Here is a 21838-nt window from a genome sequence, read left to right as displayed (position 1 = left end):
AGACAGCATGGTTATACAGATAAACTTAGATAGCAGTTTACTTCAGCTGGTGTGATCATTATAGGAGAAATAGGTCTTTGAACAACTTCCAGTCAGTATGCCATTCATTCTTGACACAGCCTCGTGATTGTAATCTTACAAGAGCATAGGCTGAAAAAGATGTGATGTCTGTAAAAAATAATGCTAATCCCTTGTGTAATGGTTGTGATGTGATGAATCAAGCAAAACTGATCACTTTTGGCACCAGGATGCCTCTCATTCTGATAACAGAGCACCTTTAGTCTCTGCAATGGCTCATCCTAGTTTAAGCTGCAAAAATGAATAAGGTAGCTCACCAAAAGTGTGTGAGTGAAAGTAAAAATATAATGCAATTTTATTAATCTACAATCAATTTAATGCTTATCAGCACCAAAGCTCTGAGAAAGAGGGGAACTGAATAAGGATAGAAATGTCAACAAAAGTATTCTAGCTGAAGTCTATCTCACTTTGTCTAACATTGATTTAAATGGAAATGCTTACTTTGATGTGAATTATGTCAAATGAGCAGCTTTAGTTTTGGGATAGGGTTGCCACAGAAACCAGTATTGATTGAGAAGTGAAATATTGATATTGTGGAAAAAATAAAAATTGTACTGCAATATTGTGTAACTAACTGGTTAATAGTAGGGGAAGGTAGTGGTTCTTTACCTTGTTTGCTGCTAACCATAAAACAGAGAATGAGTAGAAAGCCTTGCGCTTGAAGATGATTTGATTTTCAGCATGTCACCTAACCTTTACCATGTGGCTTCTACTGCAATAAAAACCATGTCTGATGAGATGACAGTTGAAAGCGAGGAACTCTACCCAAACCCTGAAAAGTTTCCTTGGATTTTTGGACTTAGTTTAAAAATAAAAATAAAAAAAAAATCCTGTAGGGTTTCTTTTTGTGTATCATTGTTAAAGACCCATAATGATATAACAAATGCAATGATTGCACTACACCATGAAACAGAATCCACTTTTCATCTGCAGCTCCTCTGTATATATTGACGGTTGTCCGCTTTATGACTAACTCTGCAAATAGTCATTGGGGGAATCTCCAAATGTTTGATTTCACTTTTGAAGAGCTGTCACCTCATCCATCTTTTTTTAATCAATTTTAAGCTTTAAGTGCACTCTCTAAGTTCGAGGCGGTTCCAGAAAAGGGTGACACACTACATCATGTGTTTACATTACAATCAGTGTTACTATGGTTAACAATGAGTAAAATAAGGGGGAAATATTCTTTACAGTGACCAGTGATGGTGAAATATGACAGGTTACCACAGTCACATATACACACCCACATACAAATAAAACTAATTCGGGCATTTTTATTTTCATAGATCAGTATTTGTTGACAGCCTCTGTGACTACATGACGTCATGCAGCACCTCCCCTCCTGTCCAAAGATTCAAGTCTTTCAACTCTGGTCCTGTTTGATCCAATGAAAAATAAGAAACAATGTGTTGTATCCAGGCAACAAGTTCGTTGCCAGGTGACAGATACAGAGGTCCTGAGACCAGAGAGTGTGTGCAACAGTTTCGCATAAATAAGACAAGGCAGAGCATCTTTCACCTCCTGCAGCTCACACATCTTTGATAACCCTTTTTTGATCGCCTTTAATGCAAACAATAACCATGTTTTTCACCTCAATGAATAATAACCTCCTTTCCTCTCTGAGAGCAATAAAACCTGCACCAGATGAAGAGGCAGTTAAACTTCATTGCAGGAGATGGATTTCTGCACCTTTCTTAATCAGCTTGCCTAATTGCTGCATGGAATCATGATGTGCACGCTGACGCCTTATCAGAGCAGACATATCCTCCAGCTACAGTATGAAAACAGCCCTAAGTGGTGGGATTATCAAACATGTTTCTGCCACTACGCCGGGCCTTTCATGTGGCAGCCACGAGCAAAGATAATGATCGTTTTCAAGGCAACTCAGCTGACAAATCCGCCGCCACCATTAAAGGCTGTCATCCTCCACCCCGAGCTGTGTGAGGCGGTGGTATACTTTCACTTTGATTTAGATGGAGCTGCTTTGGCAGGGGGCATCTGTTAACTGTGCTTAGCTTATAAACATTCAGATTTGTAATAACTGGATAGTTCACTGAGAGCTTTTTTACTGCCTCTGATGTATGCTGAGCATTGAAGTTACTCTTACCAGTGTTCTTCACACCAGCAAAAAAACATAGAAGTATATGGACTGGATGAATGAATATTCACCTACTGGTCACTTTGTTAGGTGCACCTTGTTAGTACCTGGTTGGACCTCCTTTTGCCCTCAGAACTGCCTTAATCCTACGTGGCATAAATTCAGCAAAGTACTGGAAACATTCCTCAGAGTTTGGTCCATATTGACATGACAGCATCACACAGTTGCTGCAGATTTGTCGGCTGAACATCCATGATGAGAATCTCCCGTTCCACCACATCCCAAAGGTGCTCTATTGGATTGAGATCTGGGGACTATGGAGGACATTTGAGTACAGGGAACTCATTGTCATGTTGAAGAAACCAGTCTGAGATGATTCCAGCTTTATGACATGGAGCGTTTTCCTGCTGGAAGTAGCCATCAGAAGATGGGTACACTGTGGTCATAAAGGGATGGACATGGTCAGCAACAATACTCAGGTAGGCTGTGGACTTGAAACCATGCTCAGTTGGTACTAAAGGGGCCCAAAGTGAGCCAAGAAAATATGCCCCACACCATTACACCAGTTTCACCCAGTTGCCTTTTTCAAGTCCTCGGAATAACCGTGGACTGGATGAATGAGAATCTACATGGACATCTTATTAAAAGACTTTGCTGTCGCCTACTGGTTGTTGTTGGTAAACACAAGTATTGCTGCATTTTAAAATAGATGGAAATAAGTTTTGACTGTGCAAAGTGCACCGTTCTGCAGCTGCTCTGTGGGTATGTAAGTGCATGACTCAAACATGACTGAACTGTCTTTGGTAACACAGCAGATCATCTTAAGACCAGAGATGGAAAACTCAAGGACTTGATTAGGTCAGAGATGAAAGTCTCTCCCCTGAAATAAACACAGTTTCATACCTTAAAGTGTCTGTTTATGTTCTGGGTTCATTTTTATTAAAATTTCCTATTTGGCTTAACTTCTATGTAAATCTTTGTTTTGCTTTCACACTTTTGAAATAGCACCTTCTGTTAAATGATCCTGTGGGAATTACATCCTTTTTTTTTTAAAATCGACATAGATGAAGGAATGGAGTCTGTAAAGAGAAATAAAGTGTGTCTGCCATCTAGTGGACAAGCCTCTGCATAACAAGAGCTGCCCAAATCTGAATTTCTACTACAACATCAAAATTGAAAGAGCCTAGTGTACAAACTGACCAGTGTTTTTCATGTAACTTAATCAGATTCATCTTTATTCATGGTCCAGTTAAAGTCACATAGAAGGAGGGAGGGGTTTAAATCAGGACCTCATTAATTTGTCACAAAATAAAAACAAAGACAGTTTCTTCATTCAAGAACTTATGATAACTTTACTGTTTTGTTCATTAGGAGTTTAAGCCAAAGAAACATTTAAGTTACAAATCAAAACCAACTTAACGATAATCTATCATTACAAATGCTGAACCCAAACAATATTGTCATGTCAAGTTTATCTTTATCCATTGACATAAAATACAAAACAGAAACAAAAGGACACACAGTGTGTGATTCTATACACAATAGAGACACTTCTGAAAAAGTTCCAGTAGTTTCTTTTTCATCTGAATTCAAAATACCTATGCTCAGATCCCCAGAGTTTAGATCAAGCCTCAGAAAACCTCCAAGTCTGCAGAGTTGTAGACTACCGGGGTCTCTTCGATCCCCACAGCAGCTTCCTCCTGCACCTCCTCCTCCTCCCCTGCAACCTCCTCCTCCCCTGCAGCCTCCTCTAATGACTCCAAGGCCTCGTTGGTATCACTTGCAAAAGTCTCTCTGGAGACGTCATCATGCTCTTGCAGATTCAGCGTGCCAATCGCCTGCTTCATTTTTTTTGCCACTAAATGCCTCCTCCTCTTCTGGGCAGCCTTTTTACTCTTACACTCTTGCTGCTGCTCTTCAAAAAAGACTTTCCGGATCTGTGCTTTGCTGATGCTTGGTGTGTTTTTCAACAGGTTGAGATAGACTCCTCCAGGAGTCCGTCGCCTGCTGCCATCCATTGTGTATACACCTCCAGATTCCTCCAGTGTGGCAGTCTCTCCAAGCAGCTCTATAGCTTTTTTCTTTCCGATAACATCAACTACTCGAACTATCAGGTCCTTTTTGGGCTCTTGCAGCCTGTACGCAATCTCATCTGCCACTTTATCCTCCGAGTCATCCTCTGTGATCTCATACCGACCCTTGATGTCCATTTCAGCCCTGGGGCCTAGTCTCTCTTTAGCTGACCTTTTTCTCTTTGCATCACCTCCTGCCCGCTGCTCTGAGTCCTTCCCCTTCATGTACTCTTCCAGCTCAGCATCCAGCATGCTCACCTCTCCTTGATCCTTGGACTGCTTCTCCACCTCTCTTTCCTTTTCCATTATCTTTTTAGCCAGGACAAAGTTGTACGTCTCCACACTCCTGCTGGACATACTGACTTCCCCTTCCATGCCGAATATGCCCAGCTCTGCAGCTATGGCATCCTGACACTGCTCCTGGACCACAGACCCCCAAATGTTGTTGACTTTGCGGCCTCCCTGCGCGCTTGGAGCAGGCATGCGGTTCGAGCTGGCAGGTGGCTTAGGAGCGTTGGATACCTTTTGGCGTTTTCTTCGCCAGACATTGGCCTCATCGTCCGAGGAGCCGGGGTCACTGTCGCTGGAGTCCGCCGTCCTAACAGTGTTGCGGTATGCAGCTGCAGGAGGCTGGGCAGGGGCTCTGCTGTGGAAGGACTGTCCACTAAATGCTCGAGGAACCTGCTGCGCTGTTCCCGATACGGTCCCCATTTCTGTATCTGAGCTGGACCCAGAGATCTCTCCATCCTCCAGATCACCGTCCATTAGATCTCCGCTGTGTGCCATTCCTAGCCTGGAAGCCCGACAAGAGATAGTAATAAGTTATTCACTGTTAGACGTCAGTAAAACGTATCAGCTACAGTTAGGCCACTCCTTGATGATAATAGCCAGCATTAGCAGCTAACAACACCACTTAACTTTATATAAACTAACAGAGAATATATCTAATCCGGGATCGACAGTAATACCTGTGATTATCGAACAGGGCGGCTGATATTTCTATCAACACGAAACAGTATTTTAATCCAACATTGCACTTTGACTCACTGTGAACTGCGGTGCTTTAGCTTGAGAATGAGTACAAAACTTGAAACCCTCTGAAGAAAATTCGCGCTGATCTGAAGACAGACTTCCGGTTACCAGCTGTCACACCCTTTCAAAATATATATATATATATTTTTTTTAAGGTGTTTAACAGTTTAATTTCATTTTACCTTATGGAGGCTATCGCATAGACTATGTTGGACTGCTTTTAAAACTTTTTTTTTCAGTTATTATCCATATTCGTTCGGATCAGTACACAAAGTGATAACATTTTAAAATTGTATTTGCTATCATGTCAACATTGAGTGGATAGAATATAAAAAAAGAAATCAGAAAAATAATAATAAAAAAAAAATATTATTTTTAATATAAATAATAGGAATAAAAAAAAGATGAATGTCATCATCTATTTTCTTATGAACCTTTTTGCGCTTTCTATACACTTCCTTACTTTTGCTTTCTTGATTGCTGTTGTGACTTCAATTTCGTTGTACATGTTACAATGACAATAAAGTTCTATTCTAACATTGGTCATAAATATCATTGTATGACATCAAATTCCTGTTTTGTTACTTTGCTGAAAATCAGGTACAGACAATAAAAAGGTGTAGGATGCATGGGTATCAGACCTTCAGTTATTGAATGGATTAACATTCACACATTGGATCTTTATTTGACAGAAAATGTCACTAAAGTTAAGCATGATCCGATCACAGAGGGAAAAGTTGGAGCAATATGTTAAATACTTGAAAATGTGCACTGATGGACATTCCTTTGATGTTATTCATGTTGCTTTAAATTAATTTAATTGATTTTGTATCGAAAAATATCACAACAATTGTTTTTTTTATTGTATCATTTCCCTCCCCTTTATTAACGTTCTCCTCTAAATAGTAGTTATGGCTCATTTAAAAAAAAAAAGCCTGGGAAAACGTATTCATACAACATAGTTCAGTGTGAACTCTTTGCTCTTGATATTGTTGTTTAACGTATACTTTTACAGCTACTACACAGAAGAAAATAACACTGCTTCTACTTTGTTAGTTTTTGGGGAGAATGTAATATTACTATGATTAACTGTTGTAGGCTTTTATTGTTTTGACAAGATAATCTTGCAAACGCAGGAGGGAAGTTACGAAATGCTTGCGTAAATGAAACCGCGCCTGCGTAGTGCTGCAGGTAAACAATATGGCGGCGTCCGTACAGCGCCTCACGTCGGCTGGGAGATTTCTCCTCCAAAGGCAATTATTAAAGACAAATTCTTCATACAGGGTAAGATAGATTTGTTTAAAGTTATTTTTTGTGTAACACGCTTCCTCGACAGGACTTTGACAACTGTATTTCATAGTGTAATGGAGAGTGACATCTGTGCGTGGCGTGTTGGTCTCAATGTTACAGCTGCGAGGTTTTTATACTGGTCGAAGATGGTTTTTGAACTAATATAAAAAGTTTCTCCTCCGTAAATTACTATAAGTGTCGAAGGCTCAAACTGGTTCATTTCATGATGACTGAGTTGTATGTAATACCAGCATACGTCACCGACCTAAATTTGCAGGCTCACCATGGCTGTCTGTTTACACCCATGGTTTTCACCCATCTGTCCCCCTCCTGCAGCTCCCAACTGGACCACACAGGCTCTTAGCTACCCAGGCTGCTCACCAAGTGGCTCTCAATGTTCCTGAAACTAAAGTGACCTCTCTTGAAAATGGACTTCGTGTGGCCTCAGAGGACTCTGGGCTCACAACCTGCACTGTGAGTTTATAGATCTCTTTAAACACGACAAAAAAAGAGTTAAGTATCTGTGTGAAGCTATAAGGAGATATTGTGTGATGAATGTTTATGGCTGATTTCTTCCAGGTGGGCCTGTGGATCGATGCTGGCAGCCGCTACGAGAATGAGAGGAATAATGGCACTGCACATTTTCTGGAACATATGGCTTTTAAGGTGGGGTGATAGTGCTGTGAGGTCTCGACTTGTACCATTTACATTTTCTATTTATGCATCACACAGTCAAAAAGTAACCTAAATTCTTCAGGGTAACGTCATCCAAAATGTAAAGACTACACTGTATGAATTTGTTAGAACAAAACTGCAAATTTCTACATCCAGGAATACAACAGTTACTTTTAAGTTTTATTTTCATGCATGTGTGTGTCTCTATCAGGGCACCAGGAAGCGCTCTCAGCTGGACCTGGAGCTGGAGATTGAGAACATGGGGGCTCATCTCAACGCCTACACATCCCGGGAGCAAACTGTGTACTATGCCAAAGCTTTCTCGAAAGACCTCCCACGAGGTAGAGTAAAGTGATCTTCAGCCTGCCTGCGATGTTGTGCACCAAACATCCCAGGCATGACTTGATAGTTTTTTGGAAATAAAACAAGTTTTTCTGTTTTGTTTTCTGAAGCTGTGGAGATCCTGGCTGACATCATCCAGAACAGCACTCTAGGCGAGGCAGAGATCGAGAGGGAGCGAGGGGTGATCCTCAGGGAGATGCAGGAAGTGGAGTTCAATCTGCAGGAGGTGGTCTTTGATTACCTACATGCTACCGCATACAGATCCACTGCTCTGGGCCGGACTATCCTGGGTCCCACTGAGAACATCAAGTAAGACCAAACATATGCTGCATTCACACATGCTCTAAACTCCTGTAACATTTACAAAACTCAGGGACTGGGCTTCACATGTGAACATATGCAGCTGAATGGTTAGTCTGAACTTTTTCTGCAAGCCTGAGAGTAAAATGTTTGTGATCAAGCCACTGTCTGAACACAGCAGGTATAGGTAAGTCAGTGTGTAAGTCAGTTTTTTCTTTTCCTTTTTTTAAGGACAATCAACAGAGGAGACCTGGTGGAGTATATAACCACTCACTACAAAGGCCCCAGAATAGTGCTGGCTGCTGCTGGAGGTCAGTACTGCTCATATTATTTTCTACTTCATTTACACTAAAGGATTGCATTTCCATGTTTGTATCAATGAAAATTGGGCTGGTGGATGAAAAGAGACAGAGTCTTGAGCTTTACTCCTTTCAAGGACTTTTAAAAGTCAGCTGACAATTTTTTTTTTTGAGATCATTAGTTGTTTTGTTTTTGTTTTTGTCTTGTTTTTGACTTAACAGATGTAACAAACACATTTTTTTGTATTTTGTCTAAAGTGAAAAATGACTCTGTGGTCGTTCTGTTTTTGATCAGGAGTTTCCCAGGATGAGCTCATCGATCTGGCAAAGTATCATTTTGGAAAACTTCCAGGAAGGGATAAAGGGGAAGCCCCATCACTCCCTCCATGTGACTTCACAGGAAGTGAGGTAAAGAGAAATCTAACTGCACAGATTTCACATTTTTATATTATATATATTTTCTAAGTTTTTTATGGTGTAGAGTATTATATAGGACAGTTGCGCCTTTATTAATTAGTACGTGTAGTGAAATGACAGAACCTGAGCCATGAGGTTGAGGTTCAGGGTCTAAACATGTATCTTTAACTATCTTAAAATATTAGTTTGGTTTTCAGAAAAACAAACCTGGATGTTATAACTGTCATTCAGCTAAAATATATATTTAAAAATTTCTCATGTTGAATGGTCTCCTCAGATCCGTGTTCGTGACGATAAGATGCCTCTTGCTCACATCGCTATCGCAGTGGAGGCGGTTGGATGGTCACACCCGGACACCATTCCCCTGATGGTGGCCAATACTCTGATTGGAAACTGGGACCGCTCATTTGGTGGAGGCGTGGTGAGTGAAATTACAAAACTTCAAATAGAGGTGGACCCCACTTAGGCAGGGTCTTTTTTACTGTTTTGATGAATACATGCAGCCCTCAATTAGAAGCCTGTATACACAACACTGCAGCTAAGTTACTAGACCCTAAAGTCACATTTACTGATACACAGTGCAGCATGGAAAATCAGTACGGACATAAAGGCAACATAAATTAGGAGGAGCTGCATTTAAGAAAGTGAGAAGATACGCAAGACTGTACTTCAACTTTGGTCCAACAAAGTCAGGACAAATAGTAAACAACCTAAAAGTAGTTAAGGAGCATTATATTTGCATGTGTGTTGAGAGTGCATAAGCATGGCAAGTGTCGAAACCAACTTGGAAATATGTCATCGAAGTTATCTGACCTGCATCCTGTTTGTATGACTTGATGACGTCTGCTTAAGCTCAACCTTCTTTGTATTCAGAATCTATCCAGTAAACTGGCTCAGATGGCCTGTCAGGGAAACCTGTGCCACAGCTTCCAGTCCTTCAACACCTGCTACACAGACACGGGCCTGTGGGGGCTTTATATGGTGTGTGAGCCTGGAACCATCAATGAGATGATGCACTTCACTCAGATGGAATGGTAAGAACAGACACGTAAACAGCGTAAAGTGTACCTTTGTGATGGCAGCAGTTTGTAAAATTGATGTTTCCTCCCATCAGGATGTCTCTCTGCACAAGTGTGACGGACAGCGAGGTGATTAGAGCCAAAAATTTGCTGAAGACCAACATGCTCCTGCATCTGGACGGTAAGGCTATGACCTCAGGCTGGGCTGATGAGCAGTGAAACAGCATTCTTCTTTCCTTGTCGATGCTAGCATGTTTATCTGCTCTTTTCAGGATCCACACCTATCTGTGAGGACATCGGCAGACAGATGCTGTGCTACAGTCGAAGGATCCCACTGCATGAGCTGGAGGCCAGGATTGATGTGAGTATAACTTAAGGGCTCAGTACTAACCAATCAAGTCTAGTGTCTCTAAAGAGATCTTGACAGAAATAACACCCTCAACTGAAAGTATTTTTGCCATAATGTGGAAAAATCTTGGTCCCAAAAACATTGAATTCACCGTTTTAACCCTCTTGAATTGGATCTTTTACATTTTGATTATTATTCTTGACAAGTATTTCCATCTTTTTGTTGCAAATCATTCTTCCCAGGTAACCCACTAGTAATTGTGAATGTTTTTTTTCAGCAGATAAGGTTTTAATCTTGTTTTCTCTCTGCCTGCTTACAGGCTATAGATGCCAAGACTATTAAGGACGTTTGCACCAAATACATCTTCAACAAAGCTCCAGCCATCGCAGCTGTCGGTATGTTGATTTTTCAATCAGGTTATGTTGTTATTTTATAACTGTATGATTAAATAACTTGATTTTTAAACTATGGTTACAAATGAGATAAGTAGAAGTTGTTTTTATGGGAAACAATATATTTTTATATGGCATTTATATATAAACCTGACATAGCATAAAACAGAATTAAGCCATTAAATCAGTTTTGTTACAAGTCAGCAGCATTCTGATTTATTATCCAAATAAAATGAAAGAAATTAACTTGACTTTTGGTTTTGAACTCAGACTCTTAGTTAAGATAACACTGGATTTGCTTAATAGAATCTGATCAGATAGGAGGTAACCAGGACGATATCTCAGGCTGGTTACAATGGGAACAACACACACCTCTTATTCATGTAACAATCACAGAAGTATAACAGTGTTAACTGATTTTTGTGTTTTAGGTCCAATTGAACAGCTGCCAGACTACAACCAGATCCGCAGCGGGATGTTCTGGATGAGACCGTAACCAGATCTGAACTGTACAGCATTTAAAAAGAACACATATTTAAGTCTCCTTGTAGTATTTTTCCTCCTTTAATTTTTATTATAAAATAAAGACCAACACAATAATGTTAAAATAACACAGATACTATCTTTGTGGTTCTTGTCATTTTTTACTCTTTGCTGCCACCTGCTCCTGTGCAGCTTTCTTGGCTTTGACCATCTCCACCAGTTCCTGTTGGAGAAAGAACGGTCAGAACATCAGAGTTGTGTTACACGGTTTCTAACCTGCTGTGCGTCTTAAAACAATGTCAGACTCCATTTGTAGTCAATCACGCATCGTCTTACCTTGTACCTCTTCATACAGTCTTTCTTGTTCCTTCCTGGGACGGCAGAGGCGATCTTCTCCCACCTCTCAGGTGTGCTGACTGGATAGGTCTTTAGGGCTTGTTCCAGAAGTTTCTGTTCCTCTGTGGTCCAAGGGGCGGTGTTGCCATCACTACCAGAGGCTGAGGAGGGATGCACACAGGATATTTTATGTTATCTCAAAATAACTTCTCTTACAACTGCCTCGAGCGGTGTACTAAGTGACTTCAAATGTCAGATACAGTATTTAGAATAATAAACTATTAGTGTGACTGTTTTTCAGTTATGCCACAAAATGTGACATGTTGCAGAGCTCCTGTGTTTCAGGAAGAGACTTTATAACCTCTTGTTGGATGACAATAATAAACTGAGACCAAATATAGTTTTATTTGTTTAAGTTTTTCTCTTTCTGGTCTTTTTTCATGTACATTAGGCTGCATCTTTGAATCAACAGTGAAATACAGATCAAGTTGTTTAAATTACCAGGGTTCCTACAGCTTAATGAAAGTTAAATTCAAGGCTTTTTAAGACTTTTTAATGCCATTTGAAATTGAATTTTAGACCAACTTCACCACACAAATGGTAAAAATCAGCACATCAATTACACAGGGTTAGGGACAACTAATAAGAGTCCCAGCTGCAACCACATCAACGGGCCCATGTCCAATCATACTAACGTGTTAACATTTTTTAAGACTTTTAAAGATCAATTTAAGACATTTTAAGGCCATCTAAGGCCTTGTTGTTAGATTCATGAATTCAATGCCTTTAACGACTTTTTAAGGATCTGCAGGAACCCCGATATCCCACAGAAACAAATCTGAGTTATGAATGTTAATGATGGCTAAACACAAATGTTGCTCATTTCCGTGCCATAAAATGCATTTAAAGATGGAAGCTACAAACAATTATAAAAGCAATTCACAGAAATCCCCACCCAGTAATAGCAACCTCATGCCAAATGTGCTTTAATCAGATTATTGCTCAGTAATACATGGACTAATCAGGGTTTCAGAAACACTCACCATCAAATCTCTCTGAGGGCGCAGCGTTGTCGATGGTCGGCGGTACTGCAGAGTGCTCTTTCTTAAACTTCTCAAAAGCTTTTCTGTTGATCTCGTCTTTCTGTAATGGATCTGCGCAGAGGGCATAAACCGGAACATTTCAGACCATTATGACAGAGCTGTGCTGAGTCGAACTGATGATTTCTCAGACTGAAGTCACACAAACTTGATCCTTTGAGAAGTTGAGGAAAAACTGCAGCTCACAAAGTTTCACTTCAACATTTTTAACACATTTTTGATCATTTCACCCAAATATATATCCCTATGTTCACTTCATGGGACATCTAAAAACTGATTAGCACAAATACATCTAAATTACAGTGTGTGGTGTCTCTAGCATCTCACCGAGCCGCTGTAGGTTCTTTGCTTTGTTGATGACGTCTTTGGCGGTCCTCTTCATGCCGCTGGTGGAGTGCAAGTTCATATAGTTGGCAATAACTTCCCATCTGGTGAGAGAGAAAAAACATGTTAAAGGTTAAACCAGGAGGAAGTGTTACTGTCATCTTTCTCTTGTACAACAGAAGTTTAATTTCTGCTCCATTTTAGTGAAAGGTCAAACAGAAATCCTCCAGAGCAAGAAAAATGCTAAGAGTAGAAGTGGGGACGAATATCTTGTTAGTGTTGGAAAACTTGGGATGTCAGGAGCCCAATATAAAAAAAAGAAAAAACTCAACTCAGACAAAACAGAATATTTTATATATAAAAAAATGGAGATTGTCTTCCTAATCACACTATAAAGTGTATGTCGACAATAAACTGTTTTAATATTTACACCGTTTTGTCCTTGTTTGTCTTCAAAGGAGGACTTTCAATCATGCTCTATGGAGTGTGTGTGTGTGAGAGCGCGTTTCTACCTGGCGTTGGTTCCAGCAGGAAACAGATTAACAGCTTTGATGAGCAGCTGGAGGTCATCCTCATTCCAGCCCTTCCCTCCCCCTCCTCCCCCTCCCCCGCTGGCCTGTTCAGCGCTGCGGGCCGCCTGCCTCGCCTGGACCTCTGCATCCCGCTCCCTCTGCATTTGAGCATTCACCTCCTGCACCTGAGGAGAAGAGGGTGGCAGCAAGTTTTTAGGGTGTTATTTCATCCTCTTGCAATTAGCGATGGTTGTCTTTAACTCATATTTGTTACTGAGTAGACAGAGCAGGTCATTCTTCAAGACAAATACACAAAACCGATTTTTTTTTCAAAGTTAGAAAGTCTTCTTACCTGCTTCTCCACCGCAGTCTGACCATCCTCCTTTGAACTTGTGGCCAAGATTTCATTTAGCGACTGCAAACTGGAAACAGATAAGCAAAATACACTCAGTTACATCCGCTGCTTTCTGAACTGTGTGAATTAGTCAGTAGAGACAGACTTGTTGTGGTGATACAATTGCAGAACTTTGACAACAGTTTCTCAAATGTGGTTGTGTATTTCCCTGGTAAATAAATTCAACATTCTTGATAGTCACATGCATTAAAATAAAAAATAAAAATGTTAGCTGCTCATAAGACTGCTATGTTAATATTCTCTGCAGTTGGATTACCAAACTCTACTCTGGCTTTATTTTCTCAGTTGGAGCAAGTTGCTCAAAACAAAAAAGGATCTGTAAGTTATTTGAATGTAAATGATTACTTAAGAAACGATCTTAAAAAGAAGAAAAAGATCTTTAAAGCAAAACAACAAGCATTATCAAACGATTATGTGGGTGTCTGTACCTGGCCAGCTCGAGTCGATCACACAGCTTCTCCACCTCCTCCATCATTTTCACACTCTCAAGTTCATTGTCAGAAAAGTAATTCCAGTTCTGTGTGGAATAAAAAAAAATCACCATTTACCAAAGTGACTGTGTGATGAAGCTCTATGAAACTTTAACATCAGGTAGCTTTAGTTCACATTCCCAGGGACCTTCACTATTTTTGCTTACGGGGTCATTTTTGACAATACATATGATACAGATGTGTTTAAAAAAAACCTATGTAAAACTATGGACTGTTCAAATATATTAAGTTAAGAACATCAGAGACATGCTAACAACCTAATAAGTTTTAAAGCTAAACTTGGTCATTGTACAAGAAGTTTGATTATTTGTGTTATGAGTTATGTATTAGTTGTTTGTTAGTAGTGTTATTGTACTTAGATACATTGTTTTTTTCACTAAAATGGGTGTAATGTTGTGATTTCGCCAAAAGATGATGTGGCTAATTGGTCAAAGTAAAAAAAAAAAAGAAGTATCATGGGTCTGAAAGGCAGAAATGTTAAGTCCACATATGTGGATGCTGGGTCTAAAGAGGTTAAAACAAGATAGACAGAAGGAAAGTGGGAGTCAGTAAAGTCTTTAGTGAACCAAACAATGTATGAACCTTGCAGGTAGTCCTGAGTTTCTGCCTCTCCTTCTTGATGGCTTTCTTCTGGATGTCTTTCTCTTTCTTGGCCTGCAGAGCTGCTTGTTTGGCTTCCTCTTCCTCCTTCTCCTTCACTAAACGAGCTGCCTCCAGCTCCGCCTGCCGGGCCTGAGAACACAGAAAACAGACTGAAAAACTCTTGTATAAGGAATTCACTGTGTCAAACAAAAACCCTACCATGTTTAATGCCCACTGGGCAGCAGTCTGTGAAATATATTTCTACAGTTAAAACTGAAACAGCACAATAAAAAGGTCAATGAAGGTCAGTCTTGAAATTGATCTTACCCTCTCCCTTTCCTCTTGTTCTCTCTTCTTTGCATCAGCTTTGGCTTTCTTCTCTGATTCTTTCCTGGCTTTTTCTTCTTCTTTGAATTTCTTTATTCTAGGGTCGCAGCTGTATGCAGTATCTGCAGCAAACAAGGAATAAAAATCTTTATAAAACATTAAACAGCTTTGTGAGGCTTCAAGACACTTAAAGATGTAGGATCAGTTTCATTGCTGCAGCACTGTGTGAGACTTTACCAACTAGTGTTCGTATTCTGTTCATCTCCTCCTTTTTCCTCTGAGCTCGAGAGGCTCGATTCTGCTTTTCAATCCATCTCCTCTCATCTCGACTGCAAGACAAAGTGACAAAGTGGAACACGTAAATGGAATATTCTACAGTGTGTTCCTGTACAACAAAGAGCCATCACATTAGCCTACCATTCAGCTTTTTCTTTTTCTTCCTCGTCCAAGTATGAGAACTCTCTCCATGAATCAAAATTGTACCTTAAACAGAAACAAATTATACCACAATGCTACAAAACCTCCATCTGACAACAAAATATCACCAAAGTATATATCAGATAAAACAAAATATCTTTCAGCTCACCAGAAAGAGTAAAAATTATCGACTTCTTCGAAAGAGGACTCCATGGTTCCAAGTTTAGCCACGTGCTTTTTGGAAGACCATCTGGCATTTCTGTCGAAAACTGGAGCAAAAACCTCAAAAAAGTTCTCTTTGCCTTCGCTCTTCGATGGCACGGCGTTGTCAAAGGTTGGGTCTACGCTGTCAAAGGCTCTCCTCTTCATAGGGTCAGACAGGGTTTCGATAGCTGAGGGTCAAAATAATATCAGAAAACTGACATCAGGAACCTCAGGAACGACATCACTACTGAAGACAGACAAACTGAGTTTTTCATACCTTTAGTGATACAGGTGAAGTAGTCATTGTCTCCTTCAACTATCTGCTCTCCTGCAGCTTTTCTCTTGTCGGGATGATGCTTCAACACAATTGCTTTGTCTGTTCAGAGAATCAGAAAATCAGGCCGAGATGAGCTATTTAAACTGTCAGAACGGTCAATAACATAAGATTCTTCCCCCCCCTCATACTCACGCGCAGCTTTGATCTGTTTTTGTGTAGCTTTGTATCTCAAGTGTGGCAACCCGAGGACAGCATAGTGATCCTGATTCTGAGAAATCAAATAAAAAGTTTAAATGATGTACCACTGACAATGATGATGTATTTTTTTAGAAAAAAATATCAATTTTAGCGCATATAGAGGATAACAACAATTTCTCTGACCGTCAAATTTATGCTCATTAAATGAGTGAGTGTAATTTCAAATAAAGCAGATTATTACTAAATATTTATCACCACCCACATCTTTCTGTTGGCAACTTCCTAAATTGTCAGCTTTTTTCTTCCTACATCAAATTGATCTGAGCTGTACCTTCATTTCGCCTGCTTTTCTCTGACCTTCATTCTTGGGTTTTTGCTGTAACATCAAATTCTGAGTTTCCTGCTTCATGCACCTGCCGTAGAAACCCATATGAACTTCATTTTGTACCTTCCAGTCTTTGGGGTCAAGTGTGCGGAGCATGGGATACTCCTCCAGCTGAAACTCCTCATCCTCTTCCTCCTCTGAGGACGACTCCTCCTCCTCAAGCTCCTGGAAGGAGGTAGATGTACTTCTGTTCCTCCTCTTCACATAAGCCTCAAACCAGCGACCCACAGGCTCCACCTGCACCTGCACAGAGGCTGCAAGGAGGCAGAGGAGAGTAAACCTGACTGTCATCAAGCTACATACAAAAATAAAGGAAACTACAACTCTCAAAAGAAATGGAGAGGTCACTTTATTTCTACTCAACATCTTCACATGCACTGAAAACGGCTTAACATACTATAATAGTACCTTCCATTCCATCTATTTCCATTTTAAAATAACTTTAATTTTAAGTGTTTTGATATGACTTTGGTGTTAAAGTTTAGTTTGAAGCCTATGCTTTAAGTTTGAACACATCAGTATCTTGCATTCCTGTAATCTGTCTACATCATACTCAGGTAGAAAGGATCTTTCTCAATGAAAATATTTGAAAGAGTAACTGAATTCATCCATACACCAAATCAAAGTGCCAATTCTAAACCTGGCAGGTGTCTGTCTGAAGGTGCAACAGGTGCTTATATAATATGCAATAGTCATGTAGTGGCAGTTTAACACACGGATTCTGTAAGTGGCTTTGAGGCGTCCTACAAGTAAAGATGTTTTCCATCAAAAGCTGCCAACAAGCTAATGTTGAGCCAGTGTTAAGAGGTTTGATAAATCAGTGCACACAATGCAACCATGGGTGAGCAGCTCGGCTACTTCACATTATGCAACACAGAAACAGCAACCGAGTAACAATACACTGCTCTAGGAGTTAACACGATTCTCTAGTAGAAAAAAATATTTTATTTAGTATACTTCTCGCTGTCTTTCAATCATCTTCATGCCAACAAGTACAGCCAGTCTATATTTAAACATAGGTAGCTTAGTTAGCTCCCTCCCTCTGGCCTCCTCCAATTCTTACCGGCAGCAGCTGTAAAGACAGCAGTTACTTCTCCGTCCTGCGCTTCCAACAACATTTTATTATGTCTGGCTACACGAACATTCAGGTGCCAGATAAATCAAGTGAAATCTTTCTAAAGTGCTCAAGTTTGTGGCCCGCTCATTGACACACCACATGGGCCTCCCTTTACAAGTGCCAATCCGAAACGAGTTCCAGTGTCACACCGTATACCACTCCGTGTTACAGTTCCGCTGCTGCACCACAGTTCCGCGTATCCTTAAAACACGTTTTTCTCAAACATGAGCAATTCGACACACAAAATAATCTGAAACCCTTTTTTATTATTTTCGAAAAGCCATCTGGCTTATTTCATCCTTAAAAATCCCGATATGTGGGATCTTGTATTGAATGTCCGTCTTCCAAAATGGTCCGTTACACATTTCCTTTTAGTGGTCATAACAGCGGAAGCCTAAAGCTGCTGTGTAATGGTTCAGTTTGCTTCGGTAGATCAGGTCGTTGTTTCAGGAAAAACATTTTAACCCCAGTTTGAATATGCCAGACTATTTAGGAGAAGACCAAAGGAAGACTAAGGATAAAGAGGAGAAAGATGATTCACCCATCAGAGGTAACAGCTCTAATTGACAAGTATAAGTACATTCTTGAAACAGTATTCAGTGAAAACTGACCATTAGCATTTCAGCTAACATTAGCATCATCCATCAGGCAGACTTTTATCACTCCGTTCTTTGTACGTCTATTAGTATGACTTATAATTTTACGATTTTTCCATATACAAGAGAGTGATGGAAGGATAATCGGGTTAAGTCTTTTGTTATTTGCCTCGCTTAGTTGCACAATAAGGCTAACGGCTAGTTGACAGTGCCTGATTGCTAACTCATTCGTGCTGTTTTCATCTTCACAGCTTTGGATGAAGGAGATATCGCCTTGCTGAAAACATATGTAAGTATGGTCTTATTAAAACTTGCATCGAACAATCAATACCTGATTAAGGGTCGGTGCCCTTCCCTAGCACGTCATAATTAGAGCCATAGTCATTAGGGTATCGTTTGTGTGTACATGTATTTCTGGCTCAGGTGTGTGTAGTATGTTAAACAACGGTGATACAGAATGAATCTACACACAGATTTATTAAACATGTCTCTTTCTTCATTGCGTCTCAATGCCTGAAAAGGAGTTTGTTTTGACATTTTTCCTTATTCGTCTCGTAGATGATTTAATGAAGTGGCATCAAATGTATTTACTATATATGCTAGTATGTAGGTGTAGAATACATTGTATACATTGAATTAAATCTGCCAGTCAGTGCCATTAAAGTAAATGACTGCAAATTATGAAATTCTGCTTTTTAGATACACAAAACATGCACTGTTGTTCATGTTGAGTTCTAATTTGTTTTTTTTTTTGCATCGTCATTATCAGGGTCAAAGCACCTACTCCAGACAGATCAAACAGGTGGAAGATGACATCCAGCAGCTGCTCAAAAAGATCAATGAGCTCACAGGTGATTGAAAACAAACACACATTATGTCATTAAAAAATAAGTGCAGCATTTTTATTGTTTTTCCCTTTATATAAAGCTCATTGAGTGACATGGCTGTTGGAAGAAAAGTGCTGTATAAACGGTTGTTTTGTAGTTAATCTTTTTACGTAAGTCAACTTTGAATGAATGACAGTTTATTTGTGGATGTTATTTTCTAATTTAAAGCTCTTGTTGTTTTCTGTCCTCACAGGCATCAAGGAGTCAGACACAGGTCTGGCCCCACCAGCTCTCTGGGATCTGGCTGCTGACAAACAGACATTGCAGAGTGAGCAGCCTCTGCAGGTTGCAAGGTAAAGTAACTAATGGTCTTCATGATTTCAAGTCACTATTGAAGATGCAGCCTTGTTTTTAGAAACAGCTTTAAAATAAATTACTTGGACTTATCACTGATTTATCAAAATGAGTTGTTTCATTGATATACCGTCACAAGGGAGGTGCAAGTCAGCATGTTACCATGCTCCCTCTCTATGTCAAACACAGCTTTGATTTTTGTAATGAATATTTGTCCAGTTTTTCCATTCTATGTGCTCAATTGTTTGTGTTTCTCAAACAGATGCACAAAAATAATCAATGCAGATTCTGAGGACCCAAAATACATCATCAATGTGAAACAGTTTGCAAAGTTTGTGGTTGACCTGAGTGACCAGGTGGCTCCAACTGACATCGAGGAGGGCATGAGAGTCGGGTAAGGCAGAAGTAGGAAATATTTCAGAGTCAGATTTATGTCAAACATTCAGTTGCAGTAAATGATGTTTCCTCTGTTTACCCAGTGTTGACAGAAACAAGTACCAGATCCATATTCCTCTGCCTCCCAAGATTGACCCCACTGTCACCATGATGCAGGTACGATTCAAATAACAGACTCATTCTTGAAAAAAACTGTGAAAAGCTTTTGGCCCTACATAGATTTTTAAGCATTGTCTCTGTCATTTTAAGGTGGAGGGAATTAGTTACCAGATTTTACTTAAATTGAATTTTAATCCAAAACTTGCTGCATTACTCACTGTGTTTCCATGTTCTAGGTGGAGGAGAAGCCTGATGTGACCTACAGTGATGTGGGTGGATGTAAGGAGCAGATTGAGAAGCTAAGGGAAGTGGTGGAGACCCCTCTGCTTCATGTGAGTGTCTGGATGATGACAGTTCAACTTCTGAGTTACAGTATTTCCAACTATTACCAGTTCTTGCCTCTATGTCCATTGCTAATCATCTGCCTCGTACCATACTCATCATGCTGTTTATTTTTTCATATTGTTCCAACCAGCCGGAGAGGTTTGTCAATCTGGGTATCGAGCCCCCTAAAGGTGTGTTGCTCTTTGGGCCTCCGGGCACCGGAAAGACACTGTGTGCCCGTGCTGTGGCTAACAGAACGGATGCCTGCTTCATCAGAGTCATTGGCTCTGAGCTGGTGCAGAAGTATGTGGGAGAGGTGAGAAACACAACCAATAAAAAACCAGCAGCTGAATTAAATAATGAACCCTGATAAACATTCACTCTGGATTCCTGTCCTTTGTTTTCAGGGAGCCAGAATGGTGCGTGAGCTGTTTGAGATGGCCAGGACCAAGAAGGCTTGCCTGATCTTCTTTGATGAAATCGATGCCATTGGAGGTAAAATTCATGTCACTGTCTCATGATTTTATGTTTGCATAATGAAGTGACTGCTTTTATTATCAGCTGTTTATGGTGACTTTGTAGATTGGTCTAAAAACGTGTCTATATTTTTAATAATGGTTTCCATAGCCAAAGTAGCATTTGTCAGATTTGCAAGTTGAAGCATTCTCCATGAGAATTCACAATTATGGCTCAAGTTAAAAAGTGGAACCCCACTTCACATGGATCTCTTTTGTTTTTTAACCTGCCAGGTGCCCGCTTTGACGATGGAGCCGGTGGGGACAATGAGGTTCAGAGGACCATGCTGGAGCTCATCAACCAGCTGGACGGTTTCGACCCCCGAGGGAATATCAAAGTGCTGATGGCCACCAACAGACCCGACACTCTGGACCCAGCTCTGATGCGACCTGGACGTCTGGACAGGAAGATTGAGTTCAGCCTGCCTGACCTGGAGGTAATTTTTTTCTGCCTCCATCATAGCCCAATATTGAAGATTTGTTTATTTACTTTCCTTCTTGTTTATCCAGTTTCATTCTGTGTGGTCATCTTAGTACCTTTTTGTTCCGTTTCAGGGTCGCACACACATCTTCAAGATCCATGCCCGCTCTATGAGTGTGGAGAGGGATATTCGCTTTGAGCTGCTGGCTCGACTCTGCCCCAACAGCACCGGTAAGACAGAAACTCTTAACCCCTTTTTTGTTTTGTTTTCGTCTATGAGGTTGTTCAAACAGTTTTTACTTCTACAGCTCTGATGGACATTAGTTTTGTATTACTTTGCAATATTGCTTATGAAAATGCTGTAAGCTGGTTGTTATGTGACATGGTGACTGATTTGTTCATTAGTGTAGCTCTGAGGTGTTGCCACAAGGGTGCACTGCAACATTAAAAAAAAGAATGAAGTACTCCTTGAAAACAACTGTATGTGACCTATTTTTTTCCAAAATCTCTCTCAAACAAAAGTTTCAAGCTCCATACAGGACTGTACATTTCTCTGGTTGAGGGGTCATTTGATAAGCTGACTTTGTGTTTTCTCCCCAGGCGCTGAGATCCGCAGCGTCTGCACAGAGGCTGGCATGTTTGCCATCAGAGCTCGCAGAAAGATTGCCACAGAGAAAGACTTCCTGGAAGCTGTCAATAAGGTCATCAAGTCCTACGCCAAGTTTAGCGCCACCCCCAGATACATGACCTACAACTAATGTGTGAGAATTTCCTG

At 40.3% G+C, this 21838-nt stretch overlaps 4 protein-coding genes across 5 annotated transcripts; 2 read left to right on the top strand and 2 right to left on the bottom strand.

Annotated features, from left to right (window-relative positions):
• Positions 1-3269: 3269 nt before the first annotated feature.
• Positions 3270-5388, bottom strand: phax (phosphorylated adaptor for RNA export). Of its 2 annotated transcripts, none has more exons than XM_074698337.1 (2): positions 5217-5388; positions 3270-5041 (listed from the first exon to the last, which is right to left on the bottom strand). In XM_074698337.1, the coding sequence occupies exon 2, from the start codon at positions 5032-5034 to the stop codon at positions 3808-3810; it is 1227 nt and encodes a 408-aa protein (XP_074554438.1). In that variant the 5' UTR covers positions 5035-5041; positions 5217-5388; the 3' UTR covers positions 3270-3807. The 2 variants fall into 2 exon arrangements, with proteins under 2 accessions (XP_074554438.1, XP_074554437.1); XM_074698336.1 differs by having other exon boundaries at positions 3271-5041; positions 5296-5388.
• Positions 5389-6453: 1065 nt separating this feature from the next.
• pmpcb (peptidase, mitochondrial processing subunit beta) lies at positions 6454-10933 on the top strand. The gene is made up of 13 exons (XM_074698633.1): positions 6454-6564; positions 6907-7044; positions 7150-7236; positions 7457-7586; positions 7698-7896; positions 8119-8198; positions 8482-8594; positions 8881-9024; positions 9477-9637; positions 9718-9803; positions 9895-9983; positions 10291-10366; positions 10795-10933. The coding sequence occupies exons 1-13, from the start codon at positions 6481-6483 to the stop codon at positions 10857-10859; spliced, it is 1452 nt and encodes a 483-aa protein (XP_074554734.1). The 5' UTR covers positions 6454-6480; the 3' UTR covers positions 10860-10933.
• dnajc2 (DnaJ (Hsp40) homolog, subfamily C, member 2) lies at positions 10933-17687 on the bottom strand. Its single transcript, XM_074698631.1, has 16 exons — positions 17478-17687; positions 16478-16668; positions 16024-16099; positions 15832-15930; positions 15520-15742; positions 15351-15416; positions 15171-15262; positions 14934-15055; positions 14607-14756; positions 13962-14050; positions 13471-13540; positions 13119-13303; positions 12610-12710; positions 12226-12336; positions 11183-11343; positions 10933-11069 (listed from the first exon to the last, which is right to left on the bottom strand). Exons 1-16 carry the CDS (start codon positions 17530-17532, stop codon positions 11001-11003), a joined length of 1860 nt encoding a protein of 619 aa, XP_074554732.1. The 5' UTR covers positions 17533-17687; the 3' UTR covers positions 10933-11000.
• A 216-nt stretch (positions 17688-17903) lies between these two features.
• Positions 17904-21822, top strand: psmc2 (proteasome 26S subunit, ATPase 2). The gene is made up of 12 exons (XM_074698632.1): positions 17904-18081; positions 18379-18416; positions 18897-18978; positions 19208-19307; positions 19571-19702; positions 19788-19860; positions 20040-20135; positions 20279-20443; positions 20535-20622; positions 20877-21079; positions 21198-21294; positions 21664-21822. The coding sequence occupies exons 1-12, from the start codon at positions 18009-18011 to the stop codon at positions 21819-21821; spliced, it is 1305 nt and encodes a 434-aa protein (XP_074554733.1). The 5' UTR covers positions 17904-18008; the 3' UTR covers position 21822.
• Positions 21823-21838: the final 16 nt, after the last annotated feature.

This window comes from Halichoeres trimaculatus, unplaced genomic scaffold (genome assembly GCF_033239565.1).
Source record: "Halichoeres trimaculatus isolate MK-OKI-2021-1 unplaced genomic scaffold, fHalTri1.1 fHalTri1_scaffold_21, whole genome shotgun sequence".
NCBI classification, from domain to species: Eukaryota; Metazoa; Chordata; class Actinopteri; order Labriformes; family Labridae; genus Halichoeres; species Halichoeres trimaculatus.
The sequence above is the reverse complement of the archived record's forward strand: the minus strand, read 5'-3'. Positions and strand labels throughout refer to the sequence as shown.

Coding starts and splice junctions, on each gene's coding strand:
- phax (XM_074698337.1), bottom strand. CDS start 5,034: ATGGCACACAGCGGAGATCTAATGGACGGTGATCTGGAGGATGGAGAG.
- pmpcb (XM_074698633.1), top strand. CDS start 6,481: ATGGCGGCGTCCGTACAGCGCCTCACGTCGGCTGGGAGATTTCTCCTC. Junction 7,587..7,697: donor CTCGAAAGACCTCCCACGAG/GTAGAGTAAAGT, acceptor TGTTTTCTGAAG/CTGTGGAGATCCTGGCTGAC. Junction 9,984..10,290: donor AGCTGGAGGCCAGGATTGAT/GTGAGTATAACT, acceptor GCCTGCTTACAG/GCTATAGATGCCAAGACTAT.
- dnajc2 (XM_074698631.1), bottom strand. CDS start 17,532: ATGTTGTTGGAAGCGCAGGACGGAGAAGTAACTGCTGTCTTTACAGCT. Junction 15,417..15,519: donor GATAATTTTTACTCTTTCTG/GTGAGCTGAAAG, acceptor TTTCTGTTTAAG/GTACAATTTTGATTCATGGA. Junction 11,344..12,225: donor GCCCTCAGAGAGATTTGATG/GTGAGTGTTTCT, acceptor ATCCCTCCTCAG/CCTCTGGTAGTGATGGCAAC.
- psmc2 (XM_074698632.1), top strand. CDS start 18,009: ATGCCAGACTATTTAGGAGAAGACCAAAGGAAGACTAAGGATAAAGAG. Junction 20,623..20,876: donor TGAAATCGATGCCATTGGAG/GTAAAATTCATG, acceptor TTAACCTGCCAG/GTGCCCGCTTTGACGATGGA. Junction 21,295..21,663: donor ACTCTGCCCCAACAGCACCG/GTAAGACAGAAA, acceptor TTTTCTCCCCAG/GCGCTGAGATCCGCAGCGTC.